Below are 24,237 nucleotides of genomic sequence, written 5' to 3' on the forward strand. Positions count from 1 at the left end.
AACTTGCGCGCCTGCAATGCACTGCTGATGACGTCACATATTACATCACTCATGACATGGTCAGTGACATCACTCATGACTTTGAAAACTATGGTTTTTTCAGTGAATTTCATAGGTTTTTTAAATGCTAATTCCTAACTATAACTGGTGTGAAACTTATGTTTTTTTCAGTGAATTTCATAGGTTTTTTAAATGCTAATTCTTAACTATATGTAGGACATCTATCCTATTTTTTTTCCAGTGAATTTCAAAGGTTTTTTAATAGCAAATTTCTATAGATATGAAATATAATATTTTTTTATTGAATCTTATATTGTATATTTATGTAATACGGGGGACATTGAGAGTAATGTTATGAGAAAGAGAGCTAGAGAGAGGAACACAGAGGGACTGTGTAATAGATAGTAAGACAGAGAAAAGGTGTAAGAGGGTATAACTAAGAAAAGGAAAATGAATAAGGGAGCGAAAGAAGAGAAGAGAGAGGAAGAAGACTAAAGCAGAGGTACTGGGAGGAGAATGTGAGTGGGTGTTGAAAGTAAAGGGAAGGAGAGTAAAGGATGGGGAATGAGGGGTAGTGACGGAACCGAAGTAAAGGAACAGCGGTGAGGGAGGGTGAGAAAAGAGCAGTGAGTGTAAGTAAAGAGGGGTGAAAGAGGGTGGATAAGGGTAAGACATGGGGAGTGACAGAGAGAAAGGACAGAGAGAGTTAAGGAAGGAGTGACAGAAAGGGACTGAGTGAAGCAGCAAAGAAAGATAAGTGAGGGAGTGTGGGTGAGTTATTGGGAGTGAGCATGACAAAAGAGTAGTGACAGAGTGAGGGGACAGAGACAGTGAGGGTAAGAGAGACGGAGTGAGGGACCGGGAGTGAGGAACTGTGAGGACAGAGGCACTGTGTGAAGGAGTGAGAGGAGTGGAGTAAGTGAGTAAGGGAAATGGAATGAGTGAGGGAGCGAAGGAAGGGAACAGAGGGTAAGGGAAGTAAAGCAGGGGGACTGAAAGAAGTTGAATGTGGTAGGAGAGTAATGGAAAGAGGAGTAAACATGGAGGATAAGAATAAGTGAAGGAAGCAGAGTAAGGAAACGGGGGTGAGGTAGGGTGAGAGAATAGTAGTGAGGTTAAAGCAAAGGGTGATGACAAACTACATTTTTTAGTTACACTTACCATATAATTAATGTAAACTTAATTACATGTTTTTACTACACTTTATATCTGTGAAAGAGAGAAGAAAAAATAAGTTATAATTAGTAAAATATATATTTAAAAATAGAAGAGACAGGTCAAGAGGTTAAAAATCATAAAAGTGTACCAAGAAATAAAGTAAGAGTGAAGGACACAGAAAGGGAAATAAAGTAATGTAGAAGGACAAAAAGAGGGAAAAAGAAAAAGAAGGAGAGCAAATGACTAAGAGTAAGGCAGATACATTCAGTGACAGAGAGGAAGAGAAGAAGAGAGAAATGAACTGAAGGTAAGTAAGATAGTAAAAGAATGTGAGTTAGCAAAACTAAATCAGGAAAGAGGAGTAAACAAAAGGAGAATGAGTGAGATGGAAAGGAGTCTGATTGAGGATGCATTTACAAGAGTGAAGGGATGAAGGGAGTGAGGATAATATAGAAGGATTGATCCACTCTAAATCCATGATGAAAAAAGAAACAAGAAAAGAGAAGAAATCAATAACTGAATCAACATAGTAATTGAAATAAACAACACAGGGTTATAAAATGTCAATATACCAAATGTTCTAGCCAATTAGATTATATCACAGTTACGACAAATCAGTTATATCAAGTATTTATGTGGTAAAGCTGATACAAGCTTTCCAATTCGTAATTGGGTACCATATTGATTCTCCAAATTTCTTCGCTCTAATTCCCCTGGTTGCATAAATAGCCGTCTCAAAACTGAAAACTGCTAAAAATCGGGCCAGCCACATCTGGAAGCTGGGAGGTTCTAATTCTTTCCAGCGGGCTGACAAGGTGATTCTAAAAACAGCTGTTCCAATGAATAGCAGGCTTTCCTCGTGTTTTGAAAGTTCTAACGAGGAATCATAGCCAAAAATAAAAAGTGTTTCGGATTCAGGGAGTTTACGCCCAAATAGCTCTTGCCAATAATCACTAATCACGGTTTTAATTAAATCGAGCTTGGGACAGGTACTGAACATATGTATTAATGTCGCTGGACCCTGTAAACATCTAGGACACAGATCATTTTCCCTTTTGCCCCATGTAAATAATTTGGCAGGTTTGTAATAAAGGTTAAAAACGGTTTTATAAGTCTGTGCTTTAAGGTTGCTAGCCATAAAAAGTGAATCGCTTAGTTCCAACACTCTATAGATATCAACATTAGGATTGCTAAGTTTAGTAGCCCAGTTTGTTTCTGTTTTCTCTAGATCATCTTGGATGTTAGTTAACCAGAGATCATAAAGCAATCCTATTCTTGTGCAGGGTTTATTGACGGCTTCAATAATATCCACTCTCATTAAACATAAGGCTGGTCCCTTTGCTTTAAGATTGGCATAGATTTGTACAAATTTGATATAATCACCATTAGATAGTTGGTATTTATTTTTTAAATCTATAAATTTCGTTTCAAAATTATTTAACAAAAAATCCTTTATTCTACAAATTCCAAGCCTTTGCCATTTCCTAGCTATAACATTGTGGGAGAAACCATAAGTAAGTTTCGATTGCCATAATGAAGTATATCTGTTAAATTTCCTGATGTTCATATGCTTGGCAATCTTAGCCCATACCTTCCAAGCACTATTTACGATTTCAAATGTACATTTCTTTTTTATATCTTTTGCCTCTGTTTGCTGTAAAAACAACCCATTTGCATCCCTCCAAAGAACCATCTCATATATTGATGGTAAGACATTAGCGTCTAAGGTAGCCATCTCTGTACTAAAATTGACCAGCGGTGACATTTGTTTAAGAAGTGCTGCCCAATGGTAAAGACTAGTATTCGGAATGGCAAGCCCACCTCTATCTCTAGGTAGTGACAATAGCTTATGAGATCTCCTGATCTTACCTTGTTGCCATTGGAATTTGCTCATAAGAGAGTCGAGTATTTTTAGCGTCTTGGCCGCTACTGCAAGGGGAATTGCGCGGAACAGATATAAACATTTAGGCAGCACATTCATTTTAAGAAAGTTTCCCCTTCCGATGATTGATAGGTGAAGGCCAGACACTATTTATTCCTTCTCAAAAATGTAAAAGCCATTCATTTACCCCAAAAATCGTTTTTTAAATAATATTTTAGAAACAGAGCGCAGCTCCTATGTACAAGCATTCAATTTCACTACTGAAACCTCACTATTTCACAAAATACAATTCCTCTATCTTGCAAATGTTGATACCAAGCATTATCAAAAAACATGACACAAACCAACAACAAAAAAGCTTAATCTGCTTCCTAATCTGAGGTAACACAGGTGACATCATTGTGAAAGGTTCAAATATATTAGACACTATTTATTCCTTCTCAAAAATGTAAAAGCCATTCATTTACCCCAAAATCGTTTTTCACATCACATTTTAGAAACAGAGCGCAGTTCCTATGTACAAGCATTCCATGTCACTACTGAAACTTCTCAATTTTACAAAATACAATTCCTCTATGCAGCCAAATCTTTTTACCAAGCATTATCAAAAAGCATGACACAAAGCAACATTAAAAAACCACAATCTGCTTCCAAATCTTCTCCATAGAGCATACAAGTCTCTATCTATATTAAATCAATCATTAATCACCTTTACAAATGCTTTGGGAGATTGAGAACAGTGTCAGACACACACACCAGTATTTCTTTAGCAGAGCAAAAGGTATGCACTCCAGACACTGCAACCATGACTGGCACAGAAAACCTCTAATTCTACACACATATCCTTTTTGTCAACCAATTAAAACTCTTCCCTCACTATTTTCAAACCAACACCCTTCCCCCCCTCAACCCTTTCTGCCTGTTACCATAGCAACTCCCTCCTCACTGAACTCTCAGGTTCAAAAGTTTATTCTACAATGTTGCAAATGAAATTAGCAAGGATGTTTGACCTCTCAATACACCAGCTTATCCGGTGCAATGTTTCTTTAAATTACTTTTTTTTAACCATTCAAATTACTTCTTTCACAGAACAGAACCATGCACCCTAACTTACAGTTTTCAACTATCTAAATCAACCAATCATTGCTTGTGATTCAAGAGCACTGAAACTCCACATTTTGTTTTGCAAACTCCTACTGTTCCAACTGCCATTTCATTCCCACACTTCATCTGACTGCACCAGAATCTCCTCTCACCATGTATTCTGTCTGGATTATTGGACATAGCTACATCCACTGGGCTCAAAGGTATGCAGCTATCAGAAATTTTCACAACCTTGATTTACCAACTGTGGACATCTAGTGGATTGGCCAGAGAGGATTGAGATGTCACCAATTGATACCATTGGTGAAAACCTTTTTGCATCTGCCACACCCTGACCTGATAATTATGCACTGTGGTGGAAATGACCTAGGCACTTTGACTGGGGTAGGTCTGGAAATGCTTTTAAAGGACACCTTTGGGCAATTGATGGCACTTTTTCCACAAACTGCCTTGGTAGGGAAACAACCATTACAACGCAAGTATTACAACGCAGTGCTATCACAACGCAAGTGTTACAACGCAAGTTCTATTACAACGCATGTTTTTACAATGCATGCTGTTGCAACGCAAGTGCTATTACAACGCATGCTTTTACATCGTAAATTTATATTAATGAATATATTTTTTTTTTAGATTTAATCAGGTATTCTTTAATTTATTTTTTGGTTTTACTATATTATATATATATATAATATATATATATATATATATATATATATATATATATATATATATATTTTCCTATATTATAAATAATATTAAATTTTTATTTTAAAAAAAAATATTATATTTTTAAATACGCTGGTAATTTGTAATATTTGAAATATTGATTTAAAAAAAATAACTAATTAATAATAATTTTAAGATGATAATTATGGAATTTAATAAATAAGTATTTATATTTATTTTATTTATTTTAGTTAATTAATTATTATTAATTATTTTTTGTAAAATGTATTTCTTTTGATGTTTATATATTCAGTTATCTTTTTAGGAAATATAAAAATTTGATAAAAAAAATTATATTTATATTTGTTGGAAAAATGGATATTAATAGAAGTGTTAATACTCAGGTATTTATTAAGAAAATGTATATATATGTATTCTCTCTTTTTTTCTAGGTATTTTTAAAAAAAAAAATTTTTTTAAATTTAATATGAAATGTTTGAAATAAGAAATATAATTTAAAAAAAAATATAATTAGCTTTATTTTTTAGGTTTTTTTTAAGTAATATTTTTGAATTTTTTTAAATTTTTTAATACAAAAATAAAAAAAATTATTTTGAAGGAAATTTTTTTATAAAAAAATAATTTTATTATTATAAGTTTAAAAATATTTTGCATTTATAAAAAATAGAAAGGAATATTTTAAGAGGTATTTTTAGAAATTTTCCCACGGTTTTACATTGATTTCAATGAAGGCTTTAGTCCTTTATTTATTTCAATGAATACTCAATAGTAACCCGCGGAAATGAATTGTAAGGTTGAAAAACAACAGACGCAGGATGGAGAAGATGGAAACAAGACTAGCATATTGGTAAGTGATAATAAACATAATTTTTAGTGCTTATACAATAATTTAAAACATTACATTTAATAAAAATAAAAGTAAAAAGACCATGTGCTTCTTTAATTATTTAATTTTATTTTGTATAAAACATGTATAAAAAATACATATATTGTTATTTACTTTTTCAATATTTTTCAAAAATTTTAACTTTTCAAATAATATTTTTAATACATTAAAAGATAAATACAATAAAAGTTAAATAAATAGTCCTTTTTTTATCTTGCTACATTTTGATCACGTCGTTACGTTAACGTCGACGTAAGCGGCCATCTTGGATTACATTGATTGCTGGAAGGAGCAGGAAGCTGATCTGCGCTCAAGGTAGGAAACATTTATAACTTTATTTAAAGTAAAACATAGATAAAAAAGTATATATATTGTAATGAAAGGATTAGGAGAGGTTGCGTTTTTAAAAAAATAGTTGTATTGGGTTTGAATTCAACATGTCGCCGAACATTTTACTTGTATATGCCTTCGTCGGGTTATGTAACGAATAAAGTTAAGGGTAAATATATAAAAATAAGTTATTGTTAAATTATTTGAAAACATTTTGAACGTTAAGGGGGTCATTAGGATGGCGGGCGGGCTTTGGCCGCCCGCCACCCTACCGGGGATGTGGACCACCCGCCTACAGGGCGGGGGTCCCGAAATGGGCATTAGGATGCGCCCGCCACACAGGCGGGCGCATCCTGTATATTTACCATTGCGGCGGGCGGAGCTGAAATCTCCGCCCGCCGCAATGGTTAAAATGCACGTTGTGCATTTCAAAGCACAACATGACAGGCACCGCGCGGTGCCTGCCGTGTTGCACATTCAAATGCGGGGGGGTACCATAGGTACCCCCAATGTGCACCCCCCAAGCCCCGGACTCCCAGGGGGCCCGCAACGGGCCCCCGCAGGGAGTCTCCGCATGCCTTTCCGTGGCGGCATTGCCGCCACGGAAAGGCATTGACAAATGCCCATGGTAATATGGCGGGCGGTGTCTAACAGACACCGCCACCATGTTACTGGTTTTCCGCCCCGGCCGCAAGGCGACCGGGGCGGAAAACATGCGGGCGGTGTTTTGCACCGCCGCGGTCCCCCCCCGCCATACTAATATGGCGGGGGGGAATTGGGCTGTGGATGTCGGGCGGATTTGCTCCGCCAGGGTGGCGGTGGCCACCGCCACCCTGGCGGAGCAAATCCGCCCGACATCCTAATGACCCCCCCAATGTTTTGAGTAGAGATAGACATGTATTAGTATTGAAAGTTTGTAGAAGAGTAATAGGTTAGTTATGTGATTTTTGAAAAATTATTGCTTTTGGCTTGGTTTGTTAAAATTAAAACTTGTTTTTGGAATTGCTAGTGTGAAAATCGAAGAGAGATATGTTTAGATTAAATTGTTGACATTTTTCGAAAAAGGCGTTTGATTGGTTGCTTTTGTTTCATATTTCATAAGCCAGGAAATTAATGCATTTATTTTGCGTGTTGCTTTAAAGAATTGAATTGATTGAAATATGAAATGATTTAGTCAGCGAGAAAAAAAACAGTTAGGATGTGATGTTAAATCACCTTGAAAATTCTTTTACAGGTTGTCAACATCTAATTGTTTTTTAAGGGAATTTAAAAAAAAATATGAATGCCAATGAATTTGGGTTTCGTAGTCTGTTTTGTTGGAAGATGATAAAATTAAATTTAGTTAGCGAGAAAAAATGCAGTTAGGTTGTGATGTTACTTAACCTTGAAAAATTAATTTACAGGTTGTGAACGTCACATTTTGCAGTGAAGGATTTTAAGAAAAAAGAAGAATGCCTAAGAATTTCGCAAAGGAATATGGATTTGTTTGCTTGATTGAATATTTTCTGTTTGAAAAAGTACAGAAAAAAGAATTAAAATTTTTTACTAAAAACAAAAAAGAATGCTTTACTTTTAAAATGCATTAAAGTACCGATTTTGTAATTTCAAAAAGAAATTGAAGTTTCACAATTTTATTATAATTTTTTATCCTTTTTTGAGGAAAAAAATTAAAAGATAAGAACATTGTTCTTTTTTTAACTATTCAGAAAAATTTGATAAATAAATAATTCCACACTTTTTTAAAAAACAAGTTTTTTTAACAAATTATTTTCAAGCCAGCATCACTTTTGAAAAGTTAAGTGGTGAGGTAAATCTTGTAACTTTAAATGGAACGTTCAAAATGTTTTCAAAAAGTATAGATATTCCATTTTAAATTTAATGGAATGAAATTTTTTTTTTTAAAGAGAAGAGTGACTTCAAAATGGATTGTAAGGGTTTTTTTGGGAAAGAAAATCGAAATGGATTTTTCTCCATTTGTAAATGGTGCAGCAGAAAAAATGAAGACTTCTAAAGGTAAGGGAACCCGACGAATATTAATTTAAAAAATGTTTTACAAAAATGACAATTGAATTAAATGTGTAAAAATAAAATTTAGGACAAAGCAGGAAAGTAAGATTGTGATTAATGATTAGAAATGTAATATGTTAGCAACATTTTCCAGGTAGTCTAATGCCACACTCAACAAAAATTGTTGAAGTACAGCCAATAGTCTCTCGGACATCTCCTTTGTTTGTCTTGAAGGTCGTGGATTTAGGCTTCCTGTTAATGCCTGTGCAAGTCTCATTTCTTGAAAACTTTGCTCCTTCTTCAAAGTTTTCAAAAAAGAGTAGAAATTTGGATGATGTTTGCCAATTGTATGACTGAAGGAGTTGTGCCATCCCCCTATGGCATTATTTGTTTTGGCACCTCCTTCCAAGCAGGTTGAGTAGCAGTTCCACCACTCCACATGGAAACGTGGCTTCCTCCTGCGACCTGATCTGCTTAGACGCCCAATCCATGTGTCCTTGAAGTAATTTAACAAGGGTGCCAATTTTTCTTCATTTTCAACAACATATTCTGATTCAGAAATTGCAGTGTAGTACTCATCTACACTATCAGGAGGTACAAAACAAAGTGCTGTTAATTTCTTTAATTCAACCTGTAATTTGCTATCTGAGCAGTAATCTGTAACCAGGGATGTTTTTTGAAGTTTATGCCAATATGCCTGGGAAAAATAAAAAAAACATCCCTGAATTTGGGTATCCACATACAATTTGTTGATCACATTGATCATAGTCAATTCAAAATCTATAATGATTTTCCTAGAACTTTTTCCAGATGTTTTATCTTTATTCACTGACAAAAATTCAGAGTAGGTTGCAGATTGCTTATCTGGTAGCAAACTATACACTAAGGGAACTACATTTTTGTTAATTTGTGCATGAATGCTGTAAATTTGGGTGAAAGGATGGGGCGTACATTTAAACGTCCCATCCATCATCCAAATTTCAGTATTCTCTAATTTAAAAAGGTTACGGGGAGTGCTAAATATTAGAATTCGTTTAAGAGGGTTTTGGTTGTCATAAAGTAAGAAAGGTTCATTAGAGAAAGAAAGAGTTAAATCATGTGGAATAATAATGTCAGCAAAAGTTTGTGGAGTAACTGTGTGTGTGTTACTTGCCTGCTTTTTACGTTGAATAATTCTACGCAAATTTGGGATAGTAGGCATATTACAAGCAACATGTCCAGGGACATGTTGTGCAACCTCTCTTAAAATTTGACCAGGAGTTTCATTGGAGGTAGATGCAATATCTTTCATTTTGTTTATTGTTTCGCGTATTTCTGTCTCTATTGCAGAGGCAGAGTGGTTATGTTCAGAGGTTTTGATTACGTTGTCACCAACAGTAACCGCTCTGCCGCTGCAACGGGTAGAATAATATTGCACACACCTCCAATGTCTCCTTGGTTCACTTACCCTTTCATTACAATATATATACCCACAATGTTTAAGAAGTCTGTTTCCTTTCCTTGATTTGGTGTAAGATGCTGTGGCCTGGCTTGTCATTATCTGTTGAAAAAAAGAAAAGAGATAATAAAAATTACTAAGTTTTTCTATGTTTTTGTATAAAAATTTTAAACTGGAGTTAGAATAGTAAGTGGCACCTCTTCACTATCTAGCACTTTCCCTACTCATGCACTCTCCTGGAGTTTGAATATTAAGTTTCTCCTCTTCACTATCCAGCACTTTCCCTACTCATGCACTTTCCTGGAGTTAGAATAGTAAGTGGCACCTCTTCACTATCTAGCACTTTCCCTACTCTTGCACTTTCCTGGAGTTTGAATAGTAAGTTTCTCCTCTTCAGTATCCAGCACTTTCCCTATGCATGCACTTTCCTGGAGTTAGAATAGTAAGTGGCACCTCTTCACTATCCAGCACTTACCCTACTCATGCACTTTCCTGGAGTTAGAATAGTAAGTGGCACCTCTTCACTATCCAGCACTTTCTCTACTCATGCACTTTCCTGGAGTTAGAATAGTAAGTGGCACCTCTTCACTATCCAGCACTTTCCCTACTCATGCACTTTCCTGGAGTTGGAATAGTAAGTCGCACCTCTTCACTATCCAGCACTTTCCCTACTTATGCATTTTCCTGGAGTTAGAATAGTAAGTGGCACCTCTTCACTATCCAGCACTTTCTCTACTCATGCACTTTCCTGGAGTTAGAATATTAAGTGGCACCTTTACACTATCCAGCACTTTCCCTACTCATGCAGTTTCCTGGAGTTAGAATAGTAAGTTTCTCCTCTTCACTATCCAGCACTTTACCTACTAATGCACTTTCCTGGAGTTAGAATATGAAGTGGCACCTCTTCACTATCTAGCACTTTCCCTACTCATGCACTTTTATTGAGTTTAAATAGTAAGTGACACCCCTATACTATCCAGCAATTACTTTACCTATGCACTTTTTTGATTTTATAATTGTTAGTGGCATTTTTAAAATATCCAATACTTACTTTGCTGATAGTCTTAGTTTTCTGATATGTTTTTCTTTAACATGCTTTGTCAACTGGTATTCTCAGTTTTATTTCAACTTTGCAGTGCTTCAGAAGATACATTTCAGAATCTAAAAGATAATTTAAACATTTCATGAGTGTTTTTTTTTAAAAGCAAAGGACATGTATAGTTTTGAAACGTTTTACTTGTAAACTGTCCAAGTTTGCGCTAATGTTTTGCTTCAAGATAAAAGCAATCTGGTCGTTGTCTAACCACTCTGTTTTCCTTCATTTAGTTTTGTATTTAATGGTTCTTTTTCAGGGTGGGGTGAGAGGTTTACTAAACTGGCATGTTTTTTCGTTTATGCTTATCCACTTACTCTACTAATGCACATTACTGGTATACAATTTGTTACTGGCACTTTTAAACTATCCAGCTTTTACCTTACTGATAGTCCCTGCTTTTTGATAGGTTTTTCTTTGACGTGCTTTGTCAACTGATATTGACAGATTTTTTTCTACTTGGCAGTTCTTCAGAAGAAAAATTTGAGTTTCTAAAATATATTTTAAACATTTAATGAGTGGTTTTCCTTTTAAATCAAAGGACATGTAAAGTAATGAAACGTTTCATTGTTCAACTGTGCAAGGTTGTGCTAATGTTTTGCGTCTAGTTAAAAGCTATCTGCCTACTGTCTAATCACTCGGTTTTGCTTCATTTGCTTATGTATTTCTTGGTTGCTTTTTTAGGGTGTTACGGGGGGTGGAGAGAGGCTTACTAAACTGGCATGTTTTTTCGTTTACCTTATACACTTATTCTACTAATGCACATTATTTTAATACGATTTGTTACTGGCACTTTTACACTATCCAGCACTTACCTTACTGATAGTCCTCGCTTTTTGATATGTTTTTCTATGGCGTGCTGAGTCGATTGATATTCTCAGTTTTTTTTGTAATTGGCAGTACTTCAGAAGATAAATTTGAGTATCTAAAAAATATTTTGAACATTTAAATTAAATCAATGAGTGGTTTTGCTTCAGACGTAAAGGACATGAAAACAAATGAAACGTTTTACTGTTAAACTCTGTAAGGTATCGCAAATGTTTTCTATGTAGATTAAATCAATCTGGACACTATGTGACCACTCTGTCTTGCTTTCTTTACTTATATATTCATTGGTTGATTTTTTCAGGGGGTGGGGGGGGTAGGTTTACTAAAGTGGCATGTGTTTTCGCTTATGCTTATTCATTTACTCTACTAATGCATATTTCTTGAATAAGAATTATTATAGGCACTTTTACACTATCCAGCACTTACCTTGCTGATAGTCCAAATTTTTTGGATATGTTTTTCTTTAACGTGCTTTGTTGAATGGTATTCTCACTTTTATTTTTCGACTTGGCACTGCTTCAGAAAATATTTTTGACTATCTAAAAAATATATTTTACATTTATAAAAAATCTGTTTTCGATTGATTGTGATCTACTAATAACTCACAAGTTTTTCATTAAATAAAAATCAACATTTTTTCACACTTTCTGTACTGTTGCATTTTCAATTAATATTTAGAATTTCAAAAACCGTTTGTTATGGCTTTATTTATTGTTTAATTTATATTTTCATTCAATTTCGCAACATTTACCTTCTGTAAATCTTGTCGATTGTTTTTAGAATTGAATATCGATTTCTAAAACCAACTTCGTTTTTCTGTGAGAAAAAAATAATTATAAGGAATGGATTATTTATTTAGCTGGAATGTAAGGTCTTTACTTCTGTTTTTTTTTAACATTATTAAAAAAAATTACCTTTTTTTCAATCGTGCTGAGTAAACTCGTTGTTTAAATTATAAACTTTATTTTGAAAAGTTGTTTTTTTCGTCTCACTTGGTTGGAGAACTGTTTATAAATGGAATAAATATTTTTGGTCGTTTTATTATAAATATAGTATATCTCATAATAAAATATTTTCTTATAAAAAAATTACATTGTTTTTATACTATTAACGTTTATTAATTTTAAAGAATCGTTACAGTTGTTTATCATTATTTTCAAATATTTCCTTTCTTAATGGTTAATATTCTATTAATTAATCTATTTTAAAAATATATTTGTTTAACTTATTGCTGCTGATGTGTTAACATTAAACATTTTTTAATGTCGTTTTATTAACTTACTTCAATGTGATAGAGAAATGCTTCAAAGTTCGCTTTCGTTGACAATTAGTTCAAGAGGTCAGAGGGTCAGGTTTTCACGTCTGGTCACTCTGCTAGTTGATAATCAACTGACTTCAAAATGGTGGCTTACATGTATTTATACCTTTTCGTAATTTCCATCATTTTTGGTCTAAATTACACCGTTTCGTTTTTAATTTTATTTTCAGTCTTTTGATGTGGAAACGTATAATTTAAAATGTTTTCTTTTGAAGTAAAGTTTTCACTGTTTCGTTCCGTTTTGGCATCCATTTTGAAAGTCTTGTTGATATTTTATGTCATGGAAATGGTAGATGGACTTCATTTCATTCTACTGTGTTTAAAATGGCGCTTCTCTCTACGTAAAATCTTTCTGTTTCTCTTTAAAGTTTAATTTTCATTTAATTATTAATCATTTTTACGTTTTCTTTTAAGTACATCATTATCTCGGTGTAATATGTTAGTTTTCATAAATATGAGTATTTTTCTATGCTACTCGAGTACTTATTATATTACTCGCGTATTATATTGAATATCTCTATGATTTTGCGGTATTTCCGTGCAGTTTTTAACATTTCAATACACTTCCCTAATTAAAACCACTATTTTTCTTGCATCCCGTCTCTGTATTTATTTCACTATTTTTTATAAAATATGTATTTATTTTATTTATTTAATAAATATATTAACTGTTAATAATTTAATTTTTTTTTTTCGAAAATCATTGCTTTTCCGTGTATTTTTTCATCACATTTTAATATACTTCCCCACCAAAATACCCAAATTTCCTGGCTTCCCGACCCAGTATTTCTTTACTATTTTTTTTAAAAAAAAATATTTTTTGAATTTATTAAATAAAAAAATTAATCCATAAAAATGTTTTTTTGATAATAATCTCGTTTAAATATGTTATTTTTCAAAAATATGAGTATTTTTATTGTTACTCGAGTGTTTATTTTATTACGCGAGTATTAATTTAAATACTTCTATGTTTTTGCGGTATTTCCGTGTAGTTTCTTTTTACATTTTAAAACACTTCTGTAGTAAACACCAGCAGGCTATGATGTTTAAAGTGTAGGTTTATTGTATAAGCTGACAACCCAAGCGGAGAACAGACCATCCGTAGTCCAGGTAGAGACAGAGATCACCAACTGTCCACGGTGGAATACTCAGCGCAGCTGAACCACATAGAACACTGGCAACCTAGGACTCCAAGACAGAGAGAAGAACAAGCATAGCTAAATACAACCTAAGATACTACATATGCCTTTCCTTAAGAAAGAAACTTGAGCACAGAAGGGGAACAGAGCAAGAGGGAAAATGAGAAAAAGAGAAAGAGAGAGAGAGAGTGAGAGTGAGAGAGAGAGAGAGAGAGAGAGAGAGAAAGAAAACAACTGGAAAGAAGAAAAAGCGAGCTGAAACTGAACCATTGAGAAAAGGAGAAAACTTAAACTCTATATCTATGAGGAACAGACTTAGTGCGAGAACTGCGCCTCAGGACCATTTGTCCCGTACAATCTTGGTGTAGACTGGCGGCAGAGGAACTCGTGTGAGAGGTGGAACTACTGTGTGCCGCCGGTAACGAATTGGTGACAGAAGAGGAACAACCAGGCTGTCCTAGCAAGGAGCATTTGGCCAAACGACTCTTATTCCACCAACACCCATTAGTCAGTTTAACTGAGTTCCCTCTGACCTCACATACCTGAACAGGAGAAGAGAATTTAGAATGCCCTTTTTTTACATGAACAGGTTTGTTAATGGAGACGAAATCTCCCGGGGCAAGATCAGTCACCATAACATTCTTCCTCTTATCAAAATACACCTTCTGTTTAGACTGAACAGACTCAACATTAGAACGCACATCTTCATCATTCCAACACCCACCTTTCACCCACTTGGACATCCATCCGGGACAGGACAAGGTGGAAGCCTTCCGACCGCGTAACAACTCAAACGGAGAGACCCCAGTGGTGGAATGAGGTGTGGTCCTGTAAAACCACAACATGCTCCTTACAGAGCTACTGACAACACAGCTATTCTTCAGAGCCCACTGAATGCATTCCCCAAGGACTTTGTTCATCCGTTCCACGAGACCATTTGTTTCCGGATGATACAGGGAACTCTTCAGGTGTTTGATACTACACCTGGCCAAGTAATTTTCAACCTCAGATGAGACAAATTGAGTGCCGTTGTCTGTGACCAAAAACTCTGGAAATCCTTCCTTCAAAAAGACATCACAAAGGAAGTCAACCACAGTCTTGGCAGTGACCTCTCTGACAAACTTGACCTCCGGCCATTTAGAATAATAGTCTATAAGGACCAGGGCAAACCTAGAGGAAAAATCAAGAGCATAGAAAGGACCGACAATGTCCAATCCAAGTTTCACCCAAGGTGCAGGAGGAAACTCAATGGGGGACAAGGGCTGAGTACGTAGCTTTACAACCTTATCACAGCTAGAGCAGATGACACATCGCTTAACAAATTCATCGATCTCCCTGTCCATGTATGGCCACCAGAAGGAAAGACGAACTCTTCTCTTGGTCAATGTTGCACCTAAATGCCCTTCATGTGCGCACTTAATCAACCTTTCCCTCAGGACCACAGGAGGAACCAATTTGTCATCTCTTAAAATCAACCCACTTTCAAGCGTAAGCTCATCTGCAACTTGCAAAAACGTTTTGAGATCAAAGGTGAGATTCCTTTCTCTAGGCCAACCATTCCTGATAAAGGTGACAACCTTCTGTAACATCACATCCGAAAGAAGGGCTTGTCTCCACTCATCCTCGGTCACCGCACACAACTGGGGAAGATCAATAGAAGCGACCAGGTATTGGTCTTTATCATCCTGATCTGCATCTAAATCTTTATCAGTCATAACAGAGGAACGAGAAAGAAAATCAGCACACCCATTCTTGTTCCCAGGGATATATTCCATCAAAAAATCAAACTGAAGTAACTTGGAAGACAGGCGTGCGATTCTTGGTGTGAATCCTCTTACATTCTTCCCACTCAGGATAGACACAAGGGGTTTATGGTCAGTCCTGATGCAAAATTTCTTACCCCAAAGAAAGTTCCTGAATTTCATTACAGCCCACCAGCAAGCTAGTAACTCCTTTTCGATGACAGAATACTTGGTTTCAGCACTGGACAAAACCCTAGATGCAAAACCCAAAGTATTGAGGTCACCATCCTTTTTCTGTGACAGGACAGCCCCTAACCCCACATTGCTGGCATCAACAGTCAGGGTACACATTAACGAGGGATCAAAATGCTTTAGAACATTCGGGGAAATCAGTTGTTGTTTCACCCACGCAAAAATCTCATCACACTCCTTGTTCCACTCAAAAGGAACACCACTCATTAACATTCGTGTCACAGGTCTTAATTTGGTCGCAAAATCCTTTATAAACTTGGAGTAAAACTCACACAATCCCAGGAAGGACTTCAAATCACTCTTGTCAGACGGAGCCTTGGCCTTAGTGATAGACTCCACTAGACTGGACTTTGGAAAGATACCCTTTTCGTTTATCATGTGCCCCAAATAATCCACTTCACTAGTAGAGAAGACACATTTGTCGCGCCGTAATACAACCCCAACCTCTTGAAACTTAGATAAAACTTGCTTTAAGATAGTATCATGAGTGTTCTTGTCAGGAGCGTGTATAAGTACATCGTCTTGAAAAATTGACAACCCATCAATACCCCTCAGCATCTCAGTCATGACTCTTTGGAATACGGACGCCGCTGAGGCCAGCCCGAACGGCATCCGTACGTACTGGAAGGTTCCAAAGGGTGACAGAAAGACAGTGAGGGGCCTGGACTCAGGTGTAAGTTCGATTTGATGATACGCGGATGCCAAGTCCAACTTAGAGAAGAGCTTGGCATCCTTCAAACTAGCCAACAATTCATTAATGTTTGGAAGGGGAAAGGAATCAACCCAAATTTCCCTGTTTAGGCAGCGCAAATCTACGCAAACTCTTAGTTCGCCATTCTGTTTTCTGGCAACCACCAAAGGAGACAACCACAGTGAGGACTCTACTGGTTCAATGATCCCCTTATCACGCAATGTCTTTAACTCCTTCTCTAGGTCTTGTCTAATGCTGAAAGGTACGTTTCTAAGTTTATGTTTAACAGGACAGGCACCATCCTTCAAAATTATTTTGTGCTGGAAAGATTTTATTCTTCCTAGCTCTCCTGAAAAGACATGAGGAAATTCATTTATTAGCGCCTCCAATTCAGGACTGTCTCTCACGGCAACTACTTGATTCTTAGTACCCGGCCTTAATTGCATGCCAAACAGGCCTTGGTGGAACCAACCTAATATGTTTAGTCCCTTTTCAGCCACATATATTTTCCCAAAAATCCTCCTCCCCTTAAATTCTAAAATGTCTTCAAAATATCCAGCTACTGTAATCTCACGTTCTTCATACGAGACTGCTCTTCTATCAGGGGAAGGGAGAACCTTGTTAGGCCAAGTGGTACGAAAAAGATCCAGAGTGATCATTGAAATGCGTGCACCAAAATGAACTAAGAGGTAAAGAACACGGTCACCTACTAGTATGTTAACATAAGGGTCTACACATAGCTCAGGATCACCTGTAATGACCCCATCATCTCTTACAACTACAACCATGTTGCACAAGTCTTTAGTTACACACTCATCTTCCGTTTGTGAGATATCAGAATCGATCACACATTTCACAGGATTCGACTTAAAAGAAACTTTGTTCTTCCCCATCTGACACACTTTAGCAAAGTGTCCTACTCTGTTGCAATTTTTGCAAGTAACGAATTTTGCAGGACACCTCCCATTCAAACCATGTGGTCGGTTACCACAACGAAAACAAATGTTTGTTCTGTTAAAGAAAGAATTCTGCTTGTCGGTAGACTGTTGTCCATCTGGAAACTTATTGAACGGGGTTTTTGTGTCCTTCAACTTTACTGCTGTGACAGTTTCATTCTTCTTTTCTTCTAGCTCTTTTACGGAGATTTGAGACGTTTCTATGCTTTTCGCTAGTCTGATTGTTTCTTCCAAGGAAGGGTTTCCCAAGGACAACAGTTTTTGTTTGATTGTCCTGTCCGTACATTTCGCTATGAACTGATCCCTTACCAACTGGTCTGTAAAATTTTCAAACTGACAGTCTGAAGCAAGTGCCCTCAGTGCAGTTATGAAGTTGTCAACATCCTCACCAGTATTTTGCGTGCGCTTGAAAAAATTGTGTCGTAGAACTACAATGCTGGGTTGGACATCAAATCTAGTTTCAAGTTTTTTTAATGTCTGTTGATATTCATCAAGAATTTCTCCCTCAGTTAGTATTAACTCAGGAATATGTTTGTAGATCTCTCTGCCCTCAAATCCAAGTGAGTGTAACAGGATGTACTTTTTTCTTTCTGCACGATATCTGGACGCTCCAATTGCGCCAATATAAGTTTCAAATCCATCAAACCATTTGCGCCACTTGATAGGCGGATCTCCAGGTGTTTCTAGAAAGGGAGCAGGTGGTAGAACTCCCTGCAAGGACATAGTGAATGGATCCAGAAATGTTAGAGAACAAATTAAAATTGTAAGGAAAGTCGAAGCTAAACGTGAGGTAAAGCTGGTGCAGAATAAGCAACAAAAAAGAAAACTGTATTGCCAAAGTCTTTTATGACGAGTGTGAGTGACTTTGCCTGACTGAGAAAGGTGTGAATTATGATGTCACAGCAATGTTCGAGTGTCCTCTGAGAATAGAACTGTTCCGTGAAATTTCTCCTCTGAACAGGAGTATTGTGTCTTTGTGACGTAGACAGTGGAACACCGGCGTGAAGTAGAACTGCTGATGCGCTTCGTTCTGGCTAAAATGACGTGGAGCGAGCGATGCGTTTCAAGGTGAAACGCAAACGTCACAGTCACGCAAATGACGGTGCGTACGTCCCGTTAGATTTTCAGTTGCTGGAACGCACCTGCTGGCCTTGCGTTCCAGCGCAGTACAAAGTGCATTGGATAGAAATATACAGAAAAATCCAGTTCCCCGCTTCCAAATAGTCAATAAGCATTAGCGTACAGCATGCGCGGCTTACCGCAGTACAGCTACCATCTAGAGGAGTGCCGGGTGATGGAAACACTGATGAGACGATGTTTCTTCGATGACGGAAGATGACAGGATACTTGGAAAGTGTCTCCAATGTGCGGGAATAAAATCGTCGATGCCGCAGTGCTTAAATTGTAGAACAGCCAGAAGCTTGCCAGAAGCGTTGAGAAGTGGTGGGTTTGTGTGGGTTGTTCAGCAGCCGTCGTCGCCAAAAATAGATGTAGTAAACACCAGCAGGCTATGATGTTTAAAGTGTAGGTTTATTGTATAAGCTGACAACCCAAGCGGAGAACAGACCATCCGTAGTCCAGGTAGAGACAGAGATCACCAACTGTCCACGGTGGAATACTCAGCGCAGCTGAACCACATAGAACACTGGCAACCTAGGACTCCAAGACAGAGAGAAGAACAAGCATAGCTAAATACAACCTAAGATACTACAACTTCCCCACCCAAAACCCCTAATTTTCCTGCATCCCGTCCCAGTATTTATTTCACTATTTATTATAAAATATTAATTCATTTAATTTAATAAATAAATAAATTAACTGTTATTAGTTTTTTTTTTTTTTTTTAAACAGTACTTTTACGTGTAGTTTTTCACCACATTTTAATACACTTCCCCACCCAAAACCCCTATTTTCCCTGCATCCCGTGCCAGATTTTATATTACAAAAAAATATATATATAATTTAAATTCGTTGTAATGGTATGCGTTTTAATAGATATCGTTGTATTGGCACTTTTTCATTAGTAACACTATATTGCGATGTAATAGTATGCGTTGTAAAATATCGCATTGTAATAGACTTTGCGTTGTAAAAAATGCGTTGTAAAAGCATGCGTTGTAATATCATGCGTTGTATCATCATAGATCCGCCTTGGTATATTCCAATATATGCCAAAGACAGAAATGGAAGTGTTCCAACCAATTTTGTCCACAAATTGAGAAAGCACGGAAACATGTGAATAAATCTGTTTCTGCTTACATGAGAGACTATGGAATGGGTTCAATATACAACAATAACTTGTGTTACAACAAGCAAGATATCTAAAGAGGAGATGGTGTGCACTTCTCAGATGAGGGGAATAGAATATTCCTCCTGAATTGAAGACTGTGCATTGGAACCTACTTGTACGTACCTAAATCAGCCACAGAACCCAAAAGCTCTTTTCAGGGCTACCCTACCTCTGATCACTCAAAATGATTATTTTGCTGTAACTTGTTTCACTATTTTTCACCAAAGTACGCTCCCCGGTACGCTCCCCGGTGCGCGTACCGGGCGCTCCCCCCACAAAAATTTGAGCCTCCTAAGCCCCCCTCAGAATACCTAGGGGGTCAGAGGGTTTCTACCGTGCCCCCTTTTACCCATTCCCAACGTTGTTTGTCCTCCATCTTATGTCTCAATTCTACCGAAACACAAAATGGCGGACTCCCGTAACGCTGCCGGTGTACGTACCGGAGTGCGCACCGGTAAGCGCTCCCAAAAAATTTTGAAAGGTAATTTACATAAAAACCACTGGAGAGACTTTCACCAAATATAGAATAGGCCCTACTACATACCAGTCCCTACCATTTTTCTAAATTTGGTGGAATTCCATTGAGCCATTTGGGCTGTAGCCCTCTCTAAATATCCTGAGGTAAATTACATGACAAAAACACATATAAAGTGTTAGAATTTTCAACCAATTAAAATGTTACTTTCATTTTGTACTTTTATGTGCTGACATTTGATTAGCTATGTACATGAATATATATGAAAAATGAGTGGGAAACACGGCCATTTTGACTACTACTACCTGAGGTACATTTATAAAGAATATTCTCTCAAAACGTCAACAGCTTCCTGTAAGGTAAGTTGTTAATTTGTAAGGGGAACTATGTTGTGCATTTTAACTTAATTTGGAAAAACTTTTTCTGATAGTTATTTACTGTCCCTCTGTTATAGTTATAGATTGAGATAGGCTTCTCTGTTATAGTTATGGATTGAGTTAGGCTACTCTGGTATAAATATGAATTTACTAAGGCTTCATCACATGCACTTTTTTATATTTCTACTTCCTGCCTGATACCATACACTGCCCAAAGATAACTTCACTGTTAAAAACTCAGAAGTACCTGTCTGAACTTATACCCAACAGTGCACTAACTCTACTGATATAGTTATTTTTTATGCAATTTACAGCAAGAAAATGGAAGGGAAAGAAGAAACCAATAACATTTCTTTTGAAATTATCGTTGAGAACAATCCTGAAGAAAATAATGTTGACTTGGATTTCATGGATGAATCTCTGGACCAAGAAATGATTGACTGTTTACAAAGCATAGAATTTTAGGAGATTCCAAACAATCTGATGTTGGAAGTTCTTTTACATTTTGAAAATTCTGAAGCATAAATTTATATTTAATAATTAAAAATTGTTTGAGACATTATTCATTTTTATATCTAATTCATGAAGTAGTACCAAAATGATTATATTATAAAGTGAGACTAATAGTATACTGTGCAACTTTTTTGTATAACATATAGGGCTGGGCGTAGTGCCACTACGCACACTACGCAGAATTTTGGAGAAAAACAAAGTGGAAAACTGGGGCACGTCCTGAGGGTCCGTGTGCCCGGGACAGGGGTCCCTTGTGCCTGGGCAGACTCCCTGATCTCCCCGGGCCGGTTGGAGCCCAGGAGCCCTGCATCCCCGGAGCCCTGCAGCCACGGAGCCCTGCAGTCCCCGAGCCATGGAGCCCCGGAGCCCTGGAGCCCCCAGAGCCCTGCAGCCCCAGAGCCCTGCAGCCCAGGAGCCCTGCAGTCCCCGAGCCCTGGAGCCCTGCAGCCCTGCAGCCCCGGAGCCCTTGAGCCCCCAGAGCCCTACAGCCCCGGAGCCCTGCAGTCCCCGAGCCCTGGAGCCCTGTAGCCCCGGAGCCCCGCAGTCCCCGAGCCCTGGAGCCCCGGAGCCCTGCAGCCCCCGGAGCCCTGCAACCCCGGAGCCCTGCAGTCCCCTAGCCCTGGAGCCCCGGAGCCCTGCAGTCCCCGAGTCCCGGAGCACTGCAGCCCCGGAGCCCTGCAGCCCCGTAGCCCTGCAGTCCCCGAGCCCCGGAGCACTGCAGCCCCGGAGCCCTGCAAGGGCAGGCGGGAGCCCTCCCGCGGAGGCTCGGGGCAAGCAGATTGGCGTAATTTCGGTCCCGGCCATCTGGTTGCCCCTCTCGCCTCGGCCATCTGGTCGCGCCCAATACTTTCCTATAGGGTGACCAGATGGCCGGGCTTTCCTGGAAGTCCCGATGAGATGCCATTCGCCTCCCGGATCCCAGACAGGGCTCCAGGAGGTCGGGCACGTTTGCGCCCTGGGTCCCCTCTGTCATCTCGAGTGCACGGATTACAAGAAAGGGGGGTAATTTTCCTCCGGATTACTAGGGGCAAGGGTATGCCCGGACAGCCTCTTGGGCCTGGTGGTTCCCTGCCGGGGACCAGATGGGCTTTGTTCCCGGGCAACACCTCCCAGGCATCTGGGGCTCCCTCTTCAAGCCGGCAGCGTGGCAAAGTACCCGGGACGGGCTCCATGGTTCCCGGGCCCTGCAACCCCGCAGCCCTGCAGCCCCGGAGCCCTGCAGCCCCGGGGCCCTGCAGCCCCAGAGCCCCAGAGCCCTGCAGCCCTGCAGCCCCGGAGCCCCGGAGCCCCGGAGCCCTGCAGTCCCTGGAGCCCTGCAGCCCTGGAGCCCCAGAGCCCCGGAGCCCAGGAGCCCCGGAGCCCTGCAGCCCTGGAGCGTGGGCAGGCGGGAGCCCTACCACGAAGGCCTCTGGATGGGTTCGATGGCGAGTCCTTTCGGTCCCGGCCATCTGGTCGCCCCTCTCCCCTCGGCCATCTGGTCGCCCGCAATGCTTTCCTATGGGGCGACCAGATAGTTGGACTTCCCTGGAAGTCCCGATGAGGTGCCATTCGCCTCCCGGATCCCAGCGAGGGCTCCAGGAAGTCGAGTACTTTCGCGCCTTGGGTCCTCTGAGCCTCGCGGTGCGCACTTATTCCCAGAAAGAGGGGTAGCCTTCCTCCGGATTACTGGGGACAAGGTACTCTGGGACCCCTCACGGCCTAGCCCCAGGTCGGGTGTTCCGGCTCTGGGCCCCGTCCCCCAGCCTGCCGCACTGCCAAAGGCCTGTGACAGGGTTCCGTGGTGCCCGGGGTGCCTCCCCTTGCTTGGCTTGGTTCAGGAGCTCCGAGGGTGGCCTCCCTACCTGATGCTCCGTCCTGGGTCCTGCCGCGTGGCAGGGTGCCTGGGACGGGGTCTGGAGGGCCTGGGATAGGCTTCCCCTGCGCCTCCTTGCCTGGGAGCCCCGGCTGGGTCCAGGGGCCCCGGGTCGGCTGCTCGGGCCCAGGGCCCTGTCCCCCCGGCCTGCCGCACTGCCAAAGGCCCGGGACGGGGGTTCCGTGGAGCCCAGGGAGCCTCCCCTTGCTCGGCTGGCTTCAGGAGCCCCGTCCGGGGCCCCTGAGGGCCCCGGGCAGGGTGGCCTCCCCACCCTGGGCGCCGTCCTGGGTCCAGCCGTGTGGCACGGGGTCCAGAGGGTCCCTTTCGTGCCCGGCCATCTGGTCGCCCAGATCCCCTCGGCCATCTGATCGCCCTCAATGCATTCCTATGGGGCGACCAGATGGCCGGGCTTTCCTGGAAGTCCCGATGGGGTGCCATTTGCCTCCCGGATCCCAGTGAGGGCTCCAGGAGGTCGGATACTTTCGCGCCTTGGGTCCCCTCTGTCACCTCGAGTGAACAGACTATAAGAAAGGAGGGTAATTCTCCTCCGGATTACAAGGGAGAGGGTCAGTCAGACCTCCGGCGATTCTGAATCAGGGAAAGGCAGGGTACGCTCCTGCCTCTCAGCCCCTTTGCCGATGGTTCTTCTCAGGCAGTCCCCCGTGAGGTCCGGCCATGCTGAGAGGGGGAAGGCAGCCCCGGGGCCCGCCTGCCGGGTTTTCTAGGGGCCCGCCTGCCGGGTCCCCCAGGGGCCCAGGGACGCTCCTGCCTCTCAGCCCCTTGCTGATGGTCGTTTTTCTCTGAGTTTTCTCAGTTTGTCCTCTGTGCGGTCCGGCCATGCTGAGAGGGAAAAGGCTGCCCCGGGGCCTGCCCGCCGGGGCCCCCAGGGGCCCGGGGACGCTCTTGCCTCTCAGCCCCTTGCCGATGGTCCTTTTTCTCTGAGTTTTCTCAGGCAGTCCTCCGTGAGGTCCGGCCATGCTGAGAGGGGGAAGTCAGCCCCGGGGCCCCCAGGGGCCTGGGATGCTCCTGCCTCTCAGCCCCTTGCCGATGGTCCTTTTTCTCCGAGTTTTCTCAGGCAGTCCTCCGTGAGGTCCGGCCATGCTGAGAGGGGGAAGTCAGCCCCGGGGCCCGCCCGCCGGGGCCCCCAGTGGCCCGGGGATGCTCCTGCCTCTCAGCCCCTTTGCCGATGGTCCTTTTTCTCCGAGTTTGCTCAGAC

General features: G+C 40.2%; 1 protein-coding gene across 1 annotated transcript; it reads right to left on the reverse strand.

Moving 5' to 3' along the window:
• Positions 1 to 8,178: 8,178 nt before the first annotated feature.
• LOC147723999 (uncharacterized) lies at positions 8,179 to 9,594 on the reverse strand. The gene has a single exon (XM_086966936.1). It carries the CDS (start codon positions 9,592 to 9,594, stop codon positions 8,179 to 8,181), a length of 1,416 nt encoding a protein of 471 aa, XP_086823062.1.
• Positions 9,595 to 24,237: the final 14,643 nt, after the last annotated feature.

This window comes from Lissotriton vulgaris, chromosome 4_1, assembly GCF_964263255.1.
Source record: "Lissotriton vulgaris chromosome 4_1, aLisVul1.2, whole genome shotgun sequence".
Classification (NCBI taxonomy): domain Eukaryota; kingdom Metazoa; phylum Chordata; class Amphibia; order Caudata; family Salamandridae; genus Lissotriton; species Lissotriton vulgaris.

Bases quoted from the DNA above. Each gene is read 5' to 3' on its own strand.
- LOC147723999 (XM_086966936.1), bottom strand. From the start codon at position 9,594: ATGACAAGCCAGGCCACAGCATCTTACACCAAATCAAGGAAAGGAAAC.